The sequence below is a fragment of the Leopardus geoffroyi genome, chromosome D4 (genome assembly GCF_018350155.1).
Source record: "Leopardus geoffroyi isolate Oge1 chromosome D4, O.geoffroyi_Oge1_pat1.0, whole genome shotgun sequence".
Classification (NCBI taxonomy): Eukaryota; Metazoa; Chordata; class Mammalia; order Carnivora; family Felidae; genus Leopardus; species Leopardus geoffroyi.
The window spans coordinates 87546940-87565651 of NC_059342.1; the positions used below are offsets into that span (position 1 = coordinate 87546940).

The 18712-nt window shown below is 42.7% G+C and overlaps 1 protein-coding gene across 4 annotated transcripts in view; it reads left to right on the plus strand.

Moving 5' to 3' along the window:
- Positions 1 to 18712, plus strand: part of NUP188 (nucleoporin 188) — a 58951-nt gene that overhangs the window by 29111 nt on the left and 11128 nt on the right. For 3 of the 4 annotated variants that reach the window (XM_045468560.1, XM_045468561.1, XM_045468562.1), the window contains 17 exons: positions 2315 to 2526; positions 4022 to 4136; positions 5016 to 5216; positions 6123 to 6212; positions 8985 to 9050; positions 10030 to 10149; positions 10643 to 10769; positions 11732 to 11884; positions 12059 to 12185; positions 12389 to 12476; positions 12570 to 12646; positions 13223 to 13337; positions 14707 to 14827; positions 14955 to 15021; positions 15704 to 15832; positions 16157 to 16296; positions 17123 to 17229. In XM_045468560.1, the coding sequence (XP_045324516.1) occupies positions 2315 to 2526; positions 4022 to 4136; positions 5016 to 5216; positions 6123 to 6212; positions 8985 to 9050; positions 10030 to 10149; positions 10643 to 10769; positions 11732 to 11884; positions 12059 to 12185; positions 12389 to 12476; positions 12570 to 12646; positions 13223 to 13337; positions 14707 to 14827; positions 14955 to 15021; positions 15704 to 15832; positions 16157 to 16296; positions 17123 to 17229 (2055 nt within the window). Of the gene's footprint in view, positions 1 to 2314; positions 2527 to 4021; positions 4137 to 5015; positions 5217 to 6122; positions 6213 to 8984; positions 9051 to 10029; positions 10150 to 10642; positions 10770 to 11731; positions 11885 to 12058; positions 12186 to 12388; positions 12477 to 12569; positions 12647 to 13222; positions 13338 to 14706; positions 14828 to 14954; positions 15022 to 15703; positions 15833 to 16156; positions 16297 to 16969; positions 16976 to 17122; positions 17230 to 18712 lie in introns of all 4 variants that reach the window. The other variant, XM_045468559.1, reaches the window with a different exon arrangement.

Consider the following 18712-nt stretch of genomic DNA (forward strand, 5'->3'; position numbering starts at 1 on the left):
GCGCCTGGGTGACTCAGTCGGTTAAAGCGTCTGACTTCGGCTCAGGTCATGATCTCGCGGTCTGTGAGTTCGAGCCCCGCGTCGGGCTCTGGGCTGACAGCTCAGAGCCTGGAGCCTGTTTCAGATTCTGTGTCTCCCTCTCTCTCTGACCCTCCCCCGTTCATGCTCTGTCTCTCCCTGTCTCAAAAATAAATAAACATTAAAAAAAAAAAAAAAAAAGATAGAAACTTAGAGAACAGATTTTAGAATGTTCCTAATAAATAACTATAAATGTTGCTTTAAGTATTGCTTTTTGCCGTATCCTAAAAATTTGGTATGTTGGATTTTCACTATCATTCAGTTCAAAATAGTTTCTAATTTCCCTTGTGATTTCCTTTGACCCTTGTATTATTTAGAGTGTGTTGTTTAATTTCCAAACATTGGATGTTTTCTTAGATATCTTATTGATTTTTAATTTGACTCCATTATGATCGAAGAACATATTTTGTATCATTTTGATCTTTTTATTTTTTTTAATAACTTTATTTTTTGTTTTAGAGAGAGAGAGGACATGAGTGAGCGCGCAGGGTGGGGGGGGGAGAGAAAGAGAGAACCCCACATAGGCTCTGCACTGTCAGCGAGGAGCCCAAAGTGGGCCCAAGCTCACCCGAAGAGGGACTCGAACACAAGAACTGTGAGATGACCTTAGCCAAAGTTGGATGCTTAACCGACTGAGCCACCCAGATGCCCCTATTTTGGGTCTTTTAAAATTTACTGTCCCGTGGGTTATGGCCCATTATATGACATATCTTGGTGAATGTACCACGAACACATAAAAGAATGTGTATTCGGAAGTAGTTGGGTGTGATTGTGCAAAATACCAGTCAGGTCAAGATTATTTAGTTGTGTGGTTTTGCCAGTTTTTTTGTCTGGTCTGTCAGTTGTATGTTGGTTTTATTTATTTATTTGTTTTAATTTTTTGGAGTCTGGTTGACACACAATGTTACATAAGTTTCAGGTGTACAGCATCGTGATTCAACGTCTCAGCATGTCTTGCTGTGCTCACCACGAGTGTGGCTATCATCTGTTACCACACAGTGTTATTATATCATTGACTATATTTTCTACTCTGTGTTTATTCCCATGACTTATTCATTCCATAACTGGATGCCTGTATCTACCACTCCCCTCACCCATTTTGCCCATCTCCCCAACCCCTCCCCTCTGGCAACCATCAGTTTGTCTCTGTATTTACAGGTCTCATTCTGCTTTTTGTATGTTTCTTCATTTGTTTTGTTTCTTAGTTTCCAGATATGAGTGAAATCACATGGTATTTGTCTTTCTCTAACTTATTTCATTCAGCATAGTGCCTTCTGGGTCCATCCATGTTGTTGCAAGTGGCAAGATCTCATCCTTTTTGTGGCTCTGTAGTGTTCCATTGCATGTGCACACGCATGAGTGTGTGTGTACCACATCTATCATCTAAGAAGGACACTTAGTTTGCTTCTATATCTTGGCTATTGTAAATAATGCTGCAGTAAACATAGGGGTGCATGTATCTTTTTGAATTAGTGTTTGCATTTTCTTTGGGTAAATACCCAACAGTGGAATTATTGTATCATACGGTATTTTGTGTTTTTTTAATATTTTAAAGAAACTTGATACTATTTTCCACAGTGGCTGCACCAATTTAGATTCCCACCAACAGTGCGCAAGGGTTTGTTTTTCCCCACATCTTCACCAACACTTGTTTGTACATCCAAGGGAGCTGGGTAAAATAAATTATGGCCAAGCAAACAAAACAAACAAATAAATATGGCATTTCCATGTGGTGGAGTGCTGTGCAACTTTAAAAAATAATGAGGGGACTGATAATGAAAAATAAGAAAATTCTTAATGTACTATTAGAGGAAATAATCTGTAAGATACATTGTTAAGTGAAAAAAGTAAGGTGCGGAATAGTTGGTATAGTGTATTTGGTTTAGAGATGGATGGTTCGATGCATAGGTAGGTAGGTGGGTGGACAGACTGTAGAATGAAAGAAGGAGTGTGTGGCATATTACTGGAAGGAAAGAAAAAAACCTCTGACAGTGGTTGCCTCTAGGGACAGGTTTGGATGACTGGGCATTGGGAATTGTAGGGAGGCAGGCTTTTTGGTGTCGCTTCCAAAATCTTTTTCTGTAATCTTTTAATAGATCCTTAATATTTAACAAAGAGGGAGGCTTTTTTTTCTTTACTCTATTCTTATACATGTATTATCTAATAAAAGTAACTTTAAAATGTTTTATGTTTTAAAATCTGACTTTATTTTTCCCATTTTTCCTTCATTGTGCAGACTGAGCGCCAGGTATCTCGCTGGTTTGTTCAGTGCCTTCGGGAACAGTCCATGCTGCTAGAAATTATTTTCCTTTATTATGCATACTTTGAGATGGCACCTAGTGATCTGTTGGCATTAACCAAGATGTTTAAAGAGCAAGGATTTGGTAGTAGGCAGACCAACAGGCACCTGGTGGATGAGACCATGGACCCTTTCGTGGATAGGATTGGGTAAGTCTATTGAACTTGTGCAGTGTTTAGAACATTGATATTCTAGTTCCTGTGAATGGGTGAGGGGAGAGTCTAGATGCGCTTTTCACTTAGTGGGTAGGGAAACAGATGGGTGTGCTTCACGTTCCCAGTCTTACAGGGAGTAAAGACTGAGACTGAGAGGGACGTGTTTTCTCAAAATACGTATTCCGTTCTCATCTTTTACTATCTTCACTTAAGAGGTTCATCTAGTCAACAGAAAATGTAGTGAGTGTCAATGGTAGGCCAGTGCAAATGCTAAGAAGACAATGACAAGGCAGATGTGTCCTCTGCCCTCTTTGAAGTCCTCATCTACGGACTTTGAATTTTATGGCAGTGAATAGAGCCACATCTTTTTTTCATATGTATGAAAATACATTGTTGATGTTTTTTGACATAAATGGTATATGCTTTTACAACTAAATTGTCCACATAACTAGATGTCCTGGAACTCTTTCATCTCAGGATGTTCTTCTTAGCTGCTGCATATTAATACATGGTATGGATGTTTATTTCATGGTTCACTAATGGTAGGCAGTTAGCTATTTTGCACATTCCAAATAATGCTTATAAAGAACATTCTTTACAAGCCTCTCTGTGCATCTGGATGAGTACAACTCTAAAATAAAGATCTAGAAATGTAATTGTTGGATTGAAGGGTATGTGCCTTTGTATTATAAAATATCTTTGCCAAATTGTTTTCCACAAAGTCTGTACCAATTTACACTTCAACCGACAGTGGGAGGAGAGAACCAGTTTCCCCACAACCTTGCAAACCCTTGATACTGTCTGTCGCCCCCCTCAGTTTGATCCCTTTGGTGCACTGATCTGCCTTTCTCGGGTTATCCGTGATGTGGAGCTTTTCTTACCTGCTCTTGGTGCAACCTCTGGGGTGAGCTGCCTGTTCGCATCTGTGTCAGTGAGGAGGAGATTCAGCTGCATTTAACAAAAAGGATGATGTTATTGTGGTTAGAATGGATATATATCCACGTTTTGAGGCCTGTTTCCTCTGTGAACAAAGATACACACCTGAGTGGTGAGATGCTTTATCTGGGGCAGATGTAATTGGTGGCTATAGAAACTTCCAGTCCTGGATCTGTGCTTTGGCAGGCACAAGCCCCACGTGACTGTCAGGAACTTTAAATGTGGCTGGTCGAGGGACTCCTGGCTGGCTTGGTCGGTGGAGCATGTGACTCTTGATCTTGGGGTCAGTCATGAGTTCGAGCCCCATGTTGGGTGTAGAGGTTACTTAAAACTTAAAAAAAAAATGTGGCTGGTCAAACTGAGGTGTGCTGGAAGTGTAAAATACATACTGAGTTTAGAAGACTTAGTATGAAAAAAAAAGCACAAAAACCCATTAATAATTTTTTTTGAAAAAAATAATTTTTTTGATATTAAAGCACCTTGCATTTCACCTTATTCTCCTTCAAGGTTCAAAGTGGCACATGTGACATCATGATACCATTTTCCTTTCCAGCTACTTCAGTGCCCTTATCCTGGTGGAAGGCATGGATATTGAATCCTTGCATAAGTGTGCTTTGGATGACAGAAGAGAACTGCACCAGTTTGCCCAGGACGGGCTTATTTGTCAGGTGAACTTGGAATAGCTGCATTTCTCTTTGAAGACAGTTTAGAGTTAGGAGTATGTTTTTAACCCTTCAACTGTACTGCCCCTTGAAACTTTCCTTGTGGAATTAGAGGTCCTACATTGTTAAGAAGTTAACTGGTGGGGTGCCTGGGTGGCTCAGTTGGTTAAGCGGCCGACTTCGGCTCAGGTCATGATCTCGCGGTCCGTGAGTTTGAGCCCCGCATCAGGCTCTGTGCTGACAGCTCAGAGCCTGGAGCCTGTTTCAGATTCTGTGTCTCCCTCTCTCTGACCCTCCCCTGTTCATGCTCTGTCTCTCCCTGTCTCAAAAATAAATAAAACATTAAAAAAAATTAAAAAAAAAAAAAGTTAACTGGATCTGGAAGAAATCTCAGGTTTTGGTGATAGTTGATATCACATAGGTGATAGTCGAATCTGTGAGAAAGAGTGGAGTCACTCAGAGAGATGGCATTAGGAAAAAAAAGGCCCAAGGACAGAACCTTGGGGCGTGTCTTCATTTATGGAGCTTGTGCAAGAAGATCAAAGGGAAAGCATGTTGAGATGCGATGGTTAGATACAAAATGGGGAAAGATCAGGAAAAGTTAAAGAAGGATTGGGAAATTTTCTAAAGAAAGTTCCACTTGAACATGTATTTTACAACGTTACATTCGACTACTTACAGTCAGAAGAAACGAAGTGTGGGCACAGGGAAGAGTAGCGGAAGGGTTTATTAGTGAGGTGGCTGGGGGGTGGGGAGGCGTACGTACCCAAATGGGGCAAGGGGCCACTGGGCAGTTGTAAGACTTACTGCATGTGACAGAGGGTCCCATCTGGGGTTCTGACCCTTTGTTTTAGTGACACAGATTTTGTTTTTTCTTTTCATCAGGATATGGACCGTTTGATGTTGACCTTCGGGGACATTCCACACCATGCCCCAGTGCTTTTGGCCTGGGCTCTTCTCCGTCACACCCTGCATCCAGAAGAGACCAGCAGCGTTGTCCGAAAGATAGGCGGCACAGCCATCCAGCTGAACGTATTTCAGTACTTAACCCGACTGCTCCGCTCGCTGGCCAGTGGGGGAAATGATGTGAGGCTCGGGCTGTTGGTATTTGAGCAGATGAGCAGAGAGCAGGGGAGAGCTCGTTCATGAATCATGATAGTAGTAATGATAATTGTAGTAGTGATGTAGATAATGATGGTGGTGTTTCCAACTCTGTAGAGCATCTGCTATGACTAGACACTGTGCTTAGCTCTTTCTATACGTTACTTTATTTCATCCTTATAACGCTTATTTGCACTAGGAATTTTCATCCTGTTTTACATATTAAGAAGTTGAGACTCAGGGAGATGTAATTTGTTCACAAGAACAATAACCACCAACTAGTGGTAGATGCAGTTTGAACCCACAGTGTCTGACTCTGCCTGCCAGTATAGGATACTATGCCAGTACGGTAGTCTGGAAGATAGCTTTGGCCATATTGACTGGAAAAATCTTTTTTGGGGAGCTTCATCATTCAACTGTAGCAGGATGTATTAGCCATTCTCTTGAGGCTGGTGTTTGGGCTTAATTTCAGAGGCACTGTTGTCAGCTTGTTCTGACACACTAACAGGAAACCTCTGCCGGCAGGCACCACTGGTTGGCATTGGTTCATTTATCTTGGTGATAGTTCAGCCTGCTGCATTCATACCAGCGCATAGAGACCCTTTATCCTCTTTTCTAGACTGGGTGTGGTTTTCTTCCCCACGAAACTAATCATTTTGAGAATGGTTCCTTTCTCATTGTATTCTTGGCTATGTTGTAATATTTATGGTTCCTGCTTTTTCATTTCTCCCCCTCGCCTTCCTGATCTTGGGACTAAATCGGAAGAATTATAAAGCCTTGGATTCTCTTCCATTTGTTTATAGAGACCTGATTAATGTGCTAGGATTATGCCGAAGCTGCGGGGGAAGACTTGTTATTCAGAATTGTTCACTGACTCCTTTGCCATTGCAGTGTACCACCAGCACCGCGTGCATGTGTGTGTATGGACTGCTCTCTTTCGTTCTCACCTCGCTGGAGCTGCACACACTGGGCAACCAGCAGGTTAGTACCTGGTTCTTGTGAGACTTTCTGGCATTGCAGTCATGTCCCTAAGATACCCCTTTGGAGCTGATACAGCACACACCTACATACCTCTGGTGTTCATTTGTTTATTGCTGTTTCTTCGCATTTATTGTATTATATATGATACATATGGACGATAGAAAAATCAGAAGGTGCTGATAAAAAGAAAAAAGTATAATCCCACCACACAGGACAACTTCTGTTAATATTATGATGCGTTCTCCTCTAAACATTTTCTGCATATATATGTTAAAAATATAACCATTTGTCTCTAAAACTGGAATCACAACGTACATACTGCTTTGTAATCTCATTTTGGAATGGTGCATCAGTCCCAAACATCTGTGGGTGCTAATAAAATATTCTTCTACAATATTTTTAAAGCCTGAAACATTTCAGGGGCACCTGGGTGGCTCAGTCAGTTGAGTGTCTGGCTTCGGCTCAGGTCATGATCTCATGGTTTGTGAGTTCGAGCCCCACATCGGGCTCTGTGCTGACAGCTCAGAACTTGGAGCCTGCTTCCAATTCTGTCTCCCCCCTCTCTCTGCCCCTCCACCAGTCGTGCTCTGTGTCTCTCAAAAACTAAATAAACATTAAAAAAAACAAAACCCTGAAACATTTCAAACTTCAGACTCCTAAACAATCTTATTACCAGCTTCCAAATTATCAACTCACAGCAGATCTTGGTGGTCTTTCCCTCCTTGATTATTTTGAAGCACATCCCTGACATAAGTTTCATCTATGAATTTTCGATGAACCAAACGAGGAGTTAGTAAAACTTTACAACCAGTACCATAACTAACAAGCTGTATCTTTAAAAAAAATTTTTTTTAAACGTTTATTTTTGAATTTTTTTTTTTTTCAACGTTTATTTATTTTTGGGACAGAGAGAGACAGAGCATGAACGGGGGAGGGGCAGAGAGAGAGGGAGACACAGAATCGGAAACAGGCTCCAGGCTCTGAGCCATCAGCCTAGAGCCTGACGCGGGGCTCGAACTCACGGACCGCGAGATCGTGACCTGGCTGAAGTCGGACGCTTAACCGACTGCGCCACCCAGGCGCCCCAAACGTTTATTTTTGAGAGACAGAGAGAGACAGAGAATGAGCAGGAGGGGAACAGAGAGAGAGAGGGAGACGCAGAATCCGAAGCAGGCTCCAGGCTCCGAGCTGTCAGCACAGAGCCCGAAGCAGGGCTCGAATCCACAAACTGTGAGATCATGACCTGAGCTGAAGTCGGACGCTTAACCGACTGAGCCACCCAGGTGCCCCTGTATCTTTAAATATCAAGTCAGAATTTAAATGTCTAGTTAATTCGTAAATGTCATAAATTTGTTATAAGTTTGTGTGTTTGGATCAGGATCTAAATAAATAAGGTCCACATGTTATGGGTTGATAACTCTGTCCAAAGTTTTAGTCACCTGTGCTTTGCACTGTAGTGGACCCAAGCCACATCATTGTCTAGATAATGATGGTCTAAATCCATTAGTTCCTTAGGAGTTACAAAATGGCACTATTCTATCTTATTTATTGGTTGGAACATTGCTATAAAAAATTTGTTTCACAGTGTATGCAAATATTAAGTTGTTATGTTGTACACCTAAAACTAATGTAATATGTTAGTTATACCTCAAATAATTTTTGTTCTCACTGCTATCCGATACTCTGGTATAGAGTACGGTGCTTGCTCGTTTTCCTGTATTTACTAATTTTCCCTACCATCCTGTAAAGGTGGCTAATGAGGTTTTTAAGTTTTTATATGTCATGGTGAACTCATGGGTATAAATGTGTTAGCTCTGTTTTAATCTAATGTTGTTACTATTCTTAGGCTCAAATTACCCATCTTTGGCCAGTAAGAACTCTTCCAGAAGAGTCCCTCTATCTGTCCTGCACTGCTCTTATGTATTTTGATAGCTCTGTTGCTTTCGGGTATGACACACTGTTGTAGGATTATCTTACAAGATTCTCACCCCAGACCTGGAATCCGCCATTTCTCTAAGGAAGCCTGGTTCCTTTCAGTGCAGAGTGCTGTTTGAGGAGTTCTTTATAACTAAGTCTTTGTATTCATTTTTTTAATGACTTGTTTTGGAAATTGAAGGAATTGGTGAAGTTGCAGAAACTGAAAATTTATTATCATTAGAAGAGAAATTGGTGTTCATTGGAGGACTCCATTTCCAAAGTTCCAGGGGCATAGCATGAGCTTTGCATCCTTTGCCAAAATTCTGGTCCCATGTGGACCTCAATGTACGTAGTGGGAGGACTGGTATTAACATACCAAGGATGTGAGAGTCCTAGCACTTGGGTTTTTTAAAGAAATCATTCTCAGTGTGTGCCAGGCTCTGTGCTAGGTGCTGAGGGTTAAAAACTTGAAGAGCCACTCTTGCCCTCTCGGAGAACAGTTCAGCCTAGCCTAGTTGCACCTCACCTTTACTAGCACCTTAATGTTTACAGTTTACGGTCCGCTTCCGTACACATTGTCCTCTTCCGTCCTCAAAGCGGTGCTGTGAGGCAGATAATACTGTCGCCATTTTATAGCTAAAGATTTTGAAGTTCAGAGAGGTTCACTTGTCTAACACCATACAACAGGCATAATGTACACCCTAGATGGGGTGTAATCTTTTTAAACCCACAGTTCTTTCTGACCTAGTATGTGGAAATATTGTTGATGTTTTGATTTGAACAGAGATACAGTAAAAGAGATATGACTGTGTCAGCTACGGAAACTAAGCTATTTTCTTCCCCGTCCCCCAACAGGATGTAATTGACACAGCATGTGAAGTCCTGGCAGATCCTTCTCTTCCAGAACTATTCTGGGGAACAGTAAGTGTGTCAGAGGGAATTATGCTATAAGATATTCTAGTAGCAAAACAATTGATCAAGCACTTAGTTTGTGATAGGTCTCATATTAAGCGTTTATGTCATTTTGTATTTACTCTTTACGAAAATCTATAAAGTAGATAGAATTATAATCACCATTTTGCATATGAGGAAAGGTGATGCTTAGAGATATGAAGTGACATGCCTAAGGTTACACAGCTAGATGAACAGCCAGCCTCAGGAAGCAGTTCTGGCTGACTTCAGTCTGTAGTCTGTGTTATTAACCAGCATGTTCTGTATCCTACCCACCAAGTCTTTTTTCACATTGTTAGTCTCAGGCACCAGTAGTGCTGTAAGTCTTGAACATGCTAGTGGGGGACTATAACTCTGAGTTGTCAGAATATTGTTAACAAGTTAGATAAGAATTTGGCTTCAGAGAGAACAGCTTCTCACCAGTACATAGGCTTAGAATTAACACCAGTCCAAAGCCCCAGGGTCCAGCTGATGAATAAGTCTGTTCTCTCTTGTACTGTGGCCTGACTGATATGCCTCTAGGTCTTATCCTCTTCTTCCTGAGTCACTGTCGTCTCGAACAGTGTTCCTGGGAGAGGGTGGCCTGAAACAATATTTAGATTAAGGATCTGATACTCGTGTGTGGTGGCCAAATGCTAACATGTTGTTGGCCGCTTTTCACATTATTCAAAACCTCTCCCGCAATGGCGGATAGCATTGTCTTCCTGTTGGGAGGATGGCCAGGAAAAGGTCACTGGAGGCAGTGGTATTCTCTTTTCAGGTCCTGATAAATCTGATGTTGAGAGCCTTTCTCAGTGAAATTCTGGAAATCTTCAATTGTTAGGGAGGGGTGATGTCTGCCCGGAGGAAAGGACTGTTTTTAGATTTTCTTATGATTGCTGGGCAGTTCGGAGATGTGTTAATTCACGGATGGTGTTGAAGGTCAGTGACCTCTTTTCTTCTGCCACAGGAGCCAACCTCTGGGCTCGGGATCATTCTGGACAGTGTATGTGGGATGTTTCCCCATCTCCTCTCCCCACTCCTGCAGTTGCTACGAGCCCTCGTATCAGGAAAGTCTACTGCCAAAAAGGTAGGTTGTTCAGTTAGATGCTTGATTTCAGACTGTGGGAGAGGTTTTGGGGGATGCCACTGCCATGGCAAGAATTAGTCTGAAGTTGAACGAACAGTGCCAGAGATAGTGCTTAAGTTCTCTTAAATTAAGTACCTATTGCAGATACTGAGTGAGACACAGTATAAAGTTCCTTACTGTCTCATCGGAAGAGAATAACAATAGATACAAGGAAGAAATAGCTGATACAGCCATACGGTAAATGCCATTTGAGTAGTAAAGACCTACTGTTGAGAGCCAGCAGTCTGTGGAGTGAGGGGCCTTGAGCTAAGTGTTAAAGGGTGCTGAGGGTTGGCAAGGAGCATGGAGGCAATTCTAAGAAGAGTCACGGTGGCAGGTTTGTGAGAAGTTTGAGAGTCAGACACAGTCTGACCAAAAGAGCAGAACAGATGTGGGACCCCTTACATGTCCCCGAGGTAAGCGTGCGGCTGGATTTTTTTCTGTGTGTTGGCAGGTGTATAGTTTCTTGGATAAGATGTCTTTCTACAATGAACTTTACAAGCACAAGCCCCATGATGTGATCTCCCACGAAGATGGAACTCTCTGGCGGAGGCAAACGTCCAAACTCCTTTACCCTCTTGGTAAGATGGAGACCCTCCCTGGCTCAGTAGCCACCTCTCCTCAGCCTCTGTTTAGACCTCAGCACTGCTTTTTGAGCCATTTCATGCTCATTGCCTTTAAAGCAGTTCCTCTCCGCTGTGCTCGTTGAGGAATTATTAGTCTATTTCTCACTTTTTTGTATCATTAGATTGACCTGAGCCGAAATCAAGAGTCAGATGCCCAACTGACTGAGCCACCCAGGCACCCCAGATTATTTTATTTAAAAAATAATGGGTGTTCATTGTAAAGAGAAACAGCACAGATAGACACTTTACAGTAAAGTTCATCTGTTCAGACTTGTCCGTCAGATAGTCAGTGTTAAGAGCTGGCATGTGTCCCTGTGCACACCGTACACTCTCCTAGATTGATTCTGCAACTCGTTTTTCTTATATGTGGATCTGACTCGTTCTCTTTTAGTAACTACAGAATTATTCTAGATATTCCATCATTTTGTATCTTTTTCCTTCTAAAGGACATGTAGGCTATGTTGGGTTTTGGTCACTACAAACAATGCTCCTTTGGGTACTTGTACTTTATATACTGGTATTTTTATTTTTAGTACATAGAGTCCTCAAACCGGGGTTGTCTGATAAAAGGGTATATACGAGAATAATTTTGTGGGGTAGAAGGGTATATTAAAATAACAATTTTAAATGGGTAAAAGGGTATATATACAGTAACAATTTGAAATACATGTCAGCAACAGATGAAATAGATCAACAAAATGTGTTATGTATTTACAGTGTGATATTATTCAGCCTTGAAAAGAAAGGGAATTCTGACACATGTGCTATACATGGGTGACCCCAGCACAGCAGTGTTAGCTAGTGGGACGAGAGTCTGTCCATTTCTGTGTGATTAAATGTTGTTGTCTGATGTAGGAGTCGCTTTTTCCTATTGTATCGCTGGATATTAGACTAATTTCTCTTCCTCTCTTCCTTAGGGGGTCAGACCAACCTTCGCATACCTCAGGGCACAGTAGGCCAGGTAGTGCTGGACGACAGGGCTTACCTGGTACGCTGGGAGTACTCTTACAGTAGCTGGACCCTCTTTACCTGCGAGATTGAAATGCTGTTGCATGTTGTTTCCACTGCAGGTGAGGTCAGCTTGGGGGGACATGACTGTGGGGAAGAAAAACAGACACGCTTAGAATTGGGGGACAGAGAATCTCAGGATAAAATTCAGAACCGTCCAGACTGGGATCCGTGTAATGTTTATCTGGGAGACTGTTCGGTAATCTTAAAGGAATTGTTGCTCTCTTTCCCCTCAGATGTGATCCAGCACTGCCAGCGGGTCAGACCCATCATTGATCTGGTCCATAAGGTCATCAGCACAGATCTGTCCATAGCAGACTGTCTCTTGCCCATCACATCCCGTATCTACATGCTGCTACAGCGGTAAGCATCAGCTTACACACACCCCAGGTTAAAGTCCGCATCTGTGCCTCTGTGGGAAGCCCTGGTGTGATACTGTCCCCAGCTGAGGGTTTTCCTATTTTTCCATCCCTACTGAGAGGAGAGACTTGGGCAGACAGAGCTGGAAAATATCTGTGATGCGTTGTATTCATTTCACTGAGTAGAGTACACTATTCTCCAACTAGGCTAACGACAGTAATCTCTCCACCGGTGGATGTCATTGCTTCTTGTGTCAATTGCTTGACTGTTTTGGCTGCCCGGAACCCTGCAAAGGTGAGACACACCAAGTCTTCAAAATAGCCAAAAAATGTTGCACTTGGTGTCTACCTGAAGACACACGGACATTGAGCTCTTTTCCCTTCTCAGGTCTGGACCGATCTTCGTCACACAGGCTTTTTACCATTCGTGGCCCACCAGGTCTCCAGCATGAGTCAGATGATTAGGTGAGCCAGGTCTTGGGTTGGGTAGAGCGTATTCCCCGGGAGTGCCATATACATTTTGGGTCCAGGCTAGCTACATTACTTTTAAAGAAGCTTCCCTGTGCAGTATTTCTCATCCAGCAGCAACCACTTTAGGTACATGGGAATTAATTTTCCAGGTTGGAGAATACAGAGCTGTCTGGATCCAGAGACGTGGCTTCCCTTTCCTCAGCTGTAGTCACTCTATACTTTTCCTTGTTTCATGGCTTTTTGAACTTGCGTGGTAGGACAATTATTTATACATAGGCTCCATTTTCCTACTTGAGCATTTGCTCCTTGCCTTCTCTTGCTTATTAGACAACGATGTTTTCCTGATGTTTATTTGATTTTTTGAATTTTAAAGCTCTTGAGGTTGTACATTAATAAAGTACTCTCTTAGTGTTCATCTTGGGTATAAAATAGCCTAGATTTGCTTCATTCTTTTGAGAGCTTTGCTATGTTGGGTCCAAGCTATCTAGATAATAAGAATGCTCTGTGATGAGTTTCTTGAAACCTTGAGATTGCCCCGTCCTGATTCACTCTGCCTCTGTTTTTCCCCAGTGCGGAGGGGATGAATGCTGGAGGGTACGGAAACCTCTTGATGAATAGTGAGCAGCCCCAGGGCGAGTACGGCGTCACTGTTGCCTTTCTACGCTTGATCACCACTCTTGTCAAGGTAAACGCTGGTCAGATGGAAATATCTGAAATAGTTTCTCTTCTACCGTAGTCATTGTCTTTGGGCACAGCAGTTGTCCTGACGTTATAGTGTTAACAGTTTCTGTGTATTGAGTATTTACTATGTGCCAGATTCTATAGCAGGTACTTTATCTGTGTTAATTAATTAATTAAAATTTTAAAGTTTGTTTATTTTGAGAGAGAGCGAGAGCGAGAGAGAGAGAGCACATTGGGATAGGGGCAGAGAGAGGGAGAGAGAGAAAATCCCTTCCCAAGCAGGTTCCGCACTGTCAGTGCAGAGCCCCATGTGGGGCTCAAAATCACAAACTATGAAACGTGACTTGAGCCAAAATCAAGGGTTGGAAGCTTAACTGACTTAGCCATGCAGGCGCCCCTGTGTAATTTATTTAATATTCAGAGGCAGGATGGTATGATGTGGTTACTGTCAAGCTATTTTCATCGTAGCCCAGGGCAATACATATGTTTTATATCTAGGCCCGGTATCCGTGTGTGTATGTACGTACTTCTGAAGCAAAGTTTCACAATTCAGCACTTCTCTGACAACGCAAAAGGCACTCTGGTATTTTCTAATAAGCTGATTTCACAATCCACTAATGGATTACAACTCAGTTTGAAAAATACTGTTGTAGCATAGATTTTGGAGTCAGACAAAATTAGGTGTACATGTCAGGTTGACCACTTACTAACTGTGTTGGGCTTGGGCAAACATGGAATTTCTTAGAACCTTTGTAAAAAAGGAGTAATAACATGGTCTCTACTCCTTGGAGTTGTTGAGAGGGCCACACATGAGAAGCACTCAGCCAACTTTTCTGGCTGCGAGAATCAATGAATGAATGCTTGAAAAGGTAGAAACAGTCCAGAGATAGGAATATAGCTATAGATGTTTATACGTAAGTAAAGAATTCCCATTTTTAAGGTGAGGAAGCTGAATATTAGGACAAAGAATTGTGAGTATGAGAGCTCCTTTCCAGTGTCCCAGAGATAGGGTAGAGGTTAGGCGAATGGCTGGCATCATGATAGTGAAATCAGCACTCCCCATTGCTAACAGTCCTACGTCCTTCATGTTCATGGTTGGTACCTCCCTCTGCCAGATTTAACCTTCTTCTGTCTCCTTCACGTAGGTGCCTTCTGTGACATTGAGACATTGTCTTTTTAGTCTTTTTCTCTATTTCAAAGAAATCCACAGCTTGGACCCAGTTGAACTAGAGTGTTCTGATTTTTTTTTTCTCTCTTACTGACAGCCAGGGTTTGCCTAGATTTCCTTTGGACCTGTAGTTTTAGAGTAAAATCTGTGATAGCTGAATGACTTCCTTAAATGGTTTAAGTCCTTACAGCATGGTTTCTCATAGGGACAGCTTGGGAGTACCCAGAGCCAAGGGCTGGCGCCCTGTGTCATGTTTGTGCTGAAGGAGATGCTTCCTGGCTACCACAAGTGGCGCTACAACACCCATGGTGTGAGGGAACAGATTGGTAAGGGACACGCGGGCAGGGAAGGCCTGAGCCACTCCTGGCTCTCTGGAGATCTTATCTTTCCCTTTGTTGGGATGAGGGTCATCACACAAGGCCACTTCATTCCTGTGTCTTTTCCGGAGTTCAGGTTGCCTGATCCTGGAGTTGATTCATGCAATACTGAACCTGTGCCATGAGGCAGACCTGCACAGCAGGTATGAGGGGGTGATTGCTTGAACCGGGTACTCTTGGACGCTGCCGCTCCCCAAGGGCGGGCTTCTGCTCATCCTTTCAGAAAACTCAGCTGGGTTGAACCCAGAGCTCAGTACTCTGGAGGTTCTCGTTTGCTCTCCACTGGACTGTATCCTTTCTCCCTGTGAGTCGAGAAGAGCAAATGAAATGGGGATGAGATTGTTCCCAGTGACACACACGCATACATATACACAAATTATTTTTTATCATATTTAGAAAAGTTACACATGTTCATTAGGAAAATAGTGAAAATGTCCTTCCTAAACCTGTTTCCAGAGATGACTAGGAAGTTCGTGTGTATTCTACTAGGTGTTTTCCTTTGCTTGTACTAACTGCTCCATAATTTTATTTCCATGCCACTTCATATAGATCTGTCTTGTTTTAGTGGTACCATGCGTTCCATTGTATGAATTAATCATGACTCAATTCAGTAGATATATCCATTAATCGTTGGGACATTTAGATAGCTTCTCTGGGTTGTTTTTAAGATCAAGTCTACTTAAGGAAAGTGATCAGAGTGTGTTCATCTGACACGGAGCTGATCTGTATCACTGATGTCCAGTTAGTTAGGTTTGGATAGTGCCCTTCTCTTGCAGTAATAAACTTGACAGCTCCCTGGTAACTCAGAACATGTCTGTCTTGCAGTCACAGCCCCAGCCTGCAGTCTCTCTGCATCTGCAGCCTGGCCTACACAGAAGCAGGACAGACAGTCATCAATATCATGGGCATCGGTGTGGACACCATCGACATGGTGATGGCTGCCCAGCCCCGCAGGTGGGGCTCCCTCTTCCCTTCCCCGTTTATCTTAGTGTGCCTGCATGTCCTGAGAACTCCAGTGTGAGTTAATGTGCGGTAGCTTTTTAAAGACAGCCTTATTTCCCCTAGGATGTAGCCTGTATGTAATCTAGTGGCTGCTGCGTAGACTGGCACATAGCAAAGGGAGTTGATTGCTCCTCCTCTCTCCTAGTTTGGACTGGGGCCTCTAACAGAAGCTGTTGAACTCTGGGATTATTGTTGGAATCTAATTCATGAGAGCACATATGTTGCGAATGAAGTCATGTTGTCTGAATCAACTTTGGTTTCCATTTGGCACCCTAGTGATGGGGCAGAGGGCCAGGGGCAGGGCCAGCTGCTGATCAAGACAGTGAAACTGGCATTCTCCGTCACCAACAATGTTATTCGGCTGAAACCTCCTTCTAATGTGGTGTCCCCCCTGGAACAGGCTCTCACACAGCATGGTATGTATTGCTCTTGCGAACAGCAGTGCTTCTGCCCACAAGTACGTACTTCAGGCTGTGTTCTTAGAGGCCAGCAGTATTTTCTGACTAATTCCTGGAGGGAGTTTGGGAATGATCACCAGTCCCCATCCCGGACTTAGAAGCGAGAGGGCTGGAATGTCCTTCATTTCTGCCTCCTGTTGATGACGGGATAATAGTTAAGAATCCGTGTTCAAAGTCAGACTGCCTTGGCTCACATTTTGGCTTTAATCTGCTATGTTACCTTGGGCACATTATTGAACAACTCTGCCTCAGGGGATAATAGTAATACCTACCTTACACAATTACGACGGAGGTAAGGTTACTACGTGTAAATCATGGAGGGAAGTTCTTGGTACCTGTTTAGTATTAACTGTTTTATTCTTTGACCTTACACTACTCATTTAATACCTTTGGGACCCTGTTTCCTCATTTTCAAGTAGGTGTTTAGATAATGCCTAAGACCTACTCTTAACTATCATTTTGAGATTTTGATGATTCTTGCATTTCAACGTGATGTCTTTTTCTAACCTGTTTGTTAAGAGACTGTTTTGTTTTGTTTTGTTTTCCAAAATGTCTCTCTTTCTGCTCTTAATGAATTGGATTGGGCTGTTTACCTCCAAATCCTGCATATCCCCTTGGCTACTGAAAAAAGAGAATGGTATGGCCACCTGGATTCGCTCTGGCCCTCCCAAGTACTTGAGGGCAGTAAATTCCCTCACGTGCGTGAGCCTTTTTGAATAGCAGCCTCTCTTAGGAGCTTGAATCGGGCACATTGGTGTCTCAGCTGTTTCCTGTACTTCTTCAGGTGCCCATGGGAACAACCTCATTGCTGTTCTTGCCAAATACATCTACCACAAACATGATCCTGCTTTGCCACGTCTTGCCATCCAGCTGTTGAAACGTCTGGCCACGGTAGGATCCCACTTAATCAGCCAAAGCCCCAGAAAACTGACTTTGTGCATGAGACCACCCCTGCCTTATCTCAGGAGAAACAGCTAGCTTGGACTTAGCCCTGACTTTTACAGTGACCCAGCCATGTACACACCACACAAATTGTGTTGCTGTCCACACCACACCTAAATTGTGGTTTGTGAGGGTTGTTTTTTTTTTCCTGATTACAAAAGACATGCATACTCATTTTTACATATTTAAACGTTACAGGTAAATGTAGCATAGAAAGTTAAGGTCCACTCTGATCCCTTCGTTCCAAGACTCCCTATGAGCAGATTGGTATGCATTGATCCACATTTCTTTTTATCTGTGCTTTTGTATTGAAGGATGTTTGCTGTGCTCTTCTGTTCTTTACAAAAGTAGAATTGCACCGTCCATACTGTTTTGTGACTGGCTTTTTTCACTGAACCACAGATCTTACAGTCTTTCCATGTGGGCACATTTGGCCTACTTTATTGTCTTTAATGCTTGTACGATGAGCCACAGAATGGATGTATCCTGATTTATTTGGGCTATTTTTTTTTTTTTTTTTTTTTTTTTTGTCTTTCACTATTACAAGCAGTGCTGCAGTGAACATTGTTGTCCATAGAACGCCATGAACTTTTGTTTTCAATTCCTGAATATTAGTTATTAGTGAACATCTTAATTTTTGTAGACATTTCTAAATTGGCCTCTATAAAGGATTGTATTAAAAAATTTTTTTAAAAGGGGGTGGGATGCCCGGGTGGCTCAGTTAAGTGTCTGACTTCAGCTCAGGTCATGATCTCACAATGCGTGAATTCGAGCCCCACGTCGGGCTCTGTGCTGACAGCTCAGAGCCTGGATTCGGTTTCTGTGTCTCCCTCTCTCTCTGCCCTTGCCCTGCTTGCACTCTGTGTCTCTCTCTCAAAAATGTATAAACATTAAAAAAAAATTTTTTTTTAATTAAAGGACTGTAGCAGTTTATATTCCCCCCTTTTTCCTAATTTTTTTCCTAAACGTTTGTTTTTGAGAGAGACAGAGCACGAGTGGGGCAGGGGCAGAGAGAGAGGGAGACACAGAATTCGAAGCAGGCCCCAGGCTCTGAGCTGTCAGCACAGAGCCTGACAAGGGGCTCGGAATCACGGACCAGACCGCGAGATCATGACCTGAGCTGATGTCGGACGGTTAACTGACTGAGCCACCCAGGCACACCCCCCCCTTCCCTGCTTTTTTTTAATGTAATCTCTACCCCCATCATGTGGCTTGAATTCATGATCCCGAGATTAGGAGTTGACACTCTACCAACTAAGCCAGCCAGGCGCCCCGACAGTTTATACTCCTAACACCAAGTCTTAACATCCTTGCCAGAGTGGCCCTGTCAGTCTTTTAATCTTTGCTAATCTAATAGGCAAACCAGTATTACCTCATTTTTTACTTTGCATTTATCGTTATTATTGTGTATCTTTTCTGTTGATTACCATTT